Genomic DNA, 1396 nt, shown 5'->3' with positions numbered 1-1396 from the left:
TGGATCTCTTTATCTTGACGAGTCTGCGCAATGATATGAACGCCCTAAATCAACACGAAGTATGCAATACAAAACTCACAAAATTATTTACAAAATCTATCTGCTTCAAACAGTTCAAATACTTAAGACCTTGTCTAGACTGCGGGAGTTAAAGGACTTTTTAGTCTTAATTCTAGCAGTATAAGTAGGGTACATAATATATTTTCTATTCTAATCTAATAATTCCATATGTTACTCGTATTATTTCAGTTTTGGTATCACTACAAACAAGTGCGAGACTTGCAGGCGCATCTATCCCATGAACCATCAGATGCTTACAAACCGACTCAAGATGGTGCAGGCTACATATCTGACATCGATATATCCGAAGTCAATATATCCGACATGAATCCCGATGATATACGCGTAAGTCCGGAATCGCACGAGTTACGTAAACCTTTTTGAGTCACAAATCCGTATAGTACCCTAGTTACTTTGCTTATTATCCTCCTTCTAAAAGGAAATTATTCAATATTGCAATATTCAGCACCGCTTCCCAGAGTAGGAATGGGTCTCACCAACCTTCTTTTTAGCCCCTAACGTCCTGTTACCTTAACAGCCCTGTTAATCTTATACAAATCAAATGGAACTTAACACGCCTTCTAGTGGCTGAAAAAATATTGGTTAATCCAACCATAGGTATGTTAAACAGCTAAAGTGTCCCGACAAAACCTTGTTCTTTTTCTTTTGAAATTGGCTCAAGTTTTCAGAATTCGGAAAAAGGCTGTAAATTTTCATTATAGGGTCCCCTCATTCCCTAAATAAAAAAAACTATTGGAATCGGCTCAAATTTTCAAAATCAGAAATATGTAGGTGAAAATGTCTCATACCCTTAATAAAAAAAGAAAAAAAAATTCCCCCCTCTCTTGTTGACCAGGCTGAACTGAAGCGTCTGTACACTCAGTTGGAAATCTTGAAGAACAAAACCTTGCGTCAAAACAATCCACACATCTCCAAGAGACGAGGAGGCCGAAAAGTGGCCCACAGGAGGTTCTCTCTACAGGTGAGTTGGATAAACTTAAGACTGGCTAGGACGTTAAACAGAGAACAGACTAGTGTCTACCTGTGGGACTATAAACAGGGAGGATAGTGTCTAGTCTCTCTAGTGATGGCAGAAAAAAGATATCCTTTCTTTAATAATAATAATAATAGACTCTTGAGTGGAAGGTAACCACGAGGCGAGGTTAACGCCGGAGGCGTTTTCTACCACCTAACCTTTAGAGCTCCATTATTATGTGGTCAAAATCTCAAATAAATGAGGATAAAATTCCATGCTTCGGCTGGGATCGAACCCACGCCCTCCTGTTTACCAGGCGAGCGTCTTGACCACTACGCTACCGAGGCAGCTTTAATCTGC

General features: G+C 39.5%; 1 protein-coding gene across 1 annotated transcript; it reads left to right on the top strand.

Moving 5' to 3' along the window:
• Positions 1-249: 249 nt before the first annotated feature.
• On the top strand, positions 250-1129 carry LOC113472966 (probable G-protein coupled receptor 158; the record flags this gene model as incomplete). The annotated part of the gene is made up of 2 exons (XM_026832740.1): positions 250-405; positions 917-1129. Coding segments are annotated over 2 exons (369 nt in total), but the record flags the coding sequence as incomplete, so codon positions are not given.
• Between the last annotated feature and the right edge of the window lie 267 nt (positions 1130-1396).

This window comes from Diaphorina citri, unplaced genomic scaffold (assembly GCF_000475195.1).
Source record: "Diaphorina citri unplaced genomic scaffold, Diaci psyllid genome assembly version 1.1 scaffold11115, whole genome shotgun sequence".
Taxonomy (NCBI): Eukaryota; Metazoa; Arthropoda; class Insecta; order Hemiptera; family Psyllidae; genus Diaphorina; species Diaphorina citri.
Note: the sequence above shows the minus strand (reverse complement) of the source record. Positions and strands in the feature narration are given on the sequence as shown.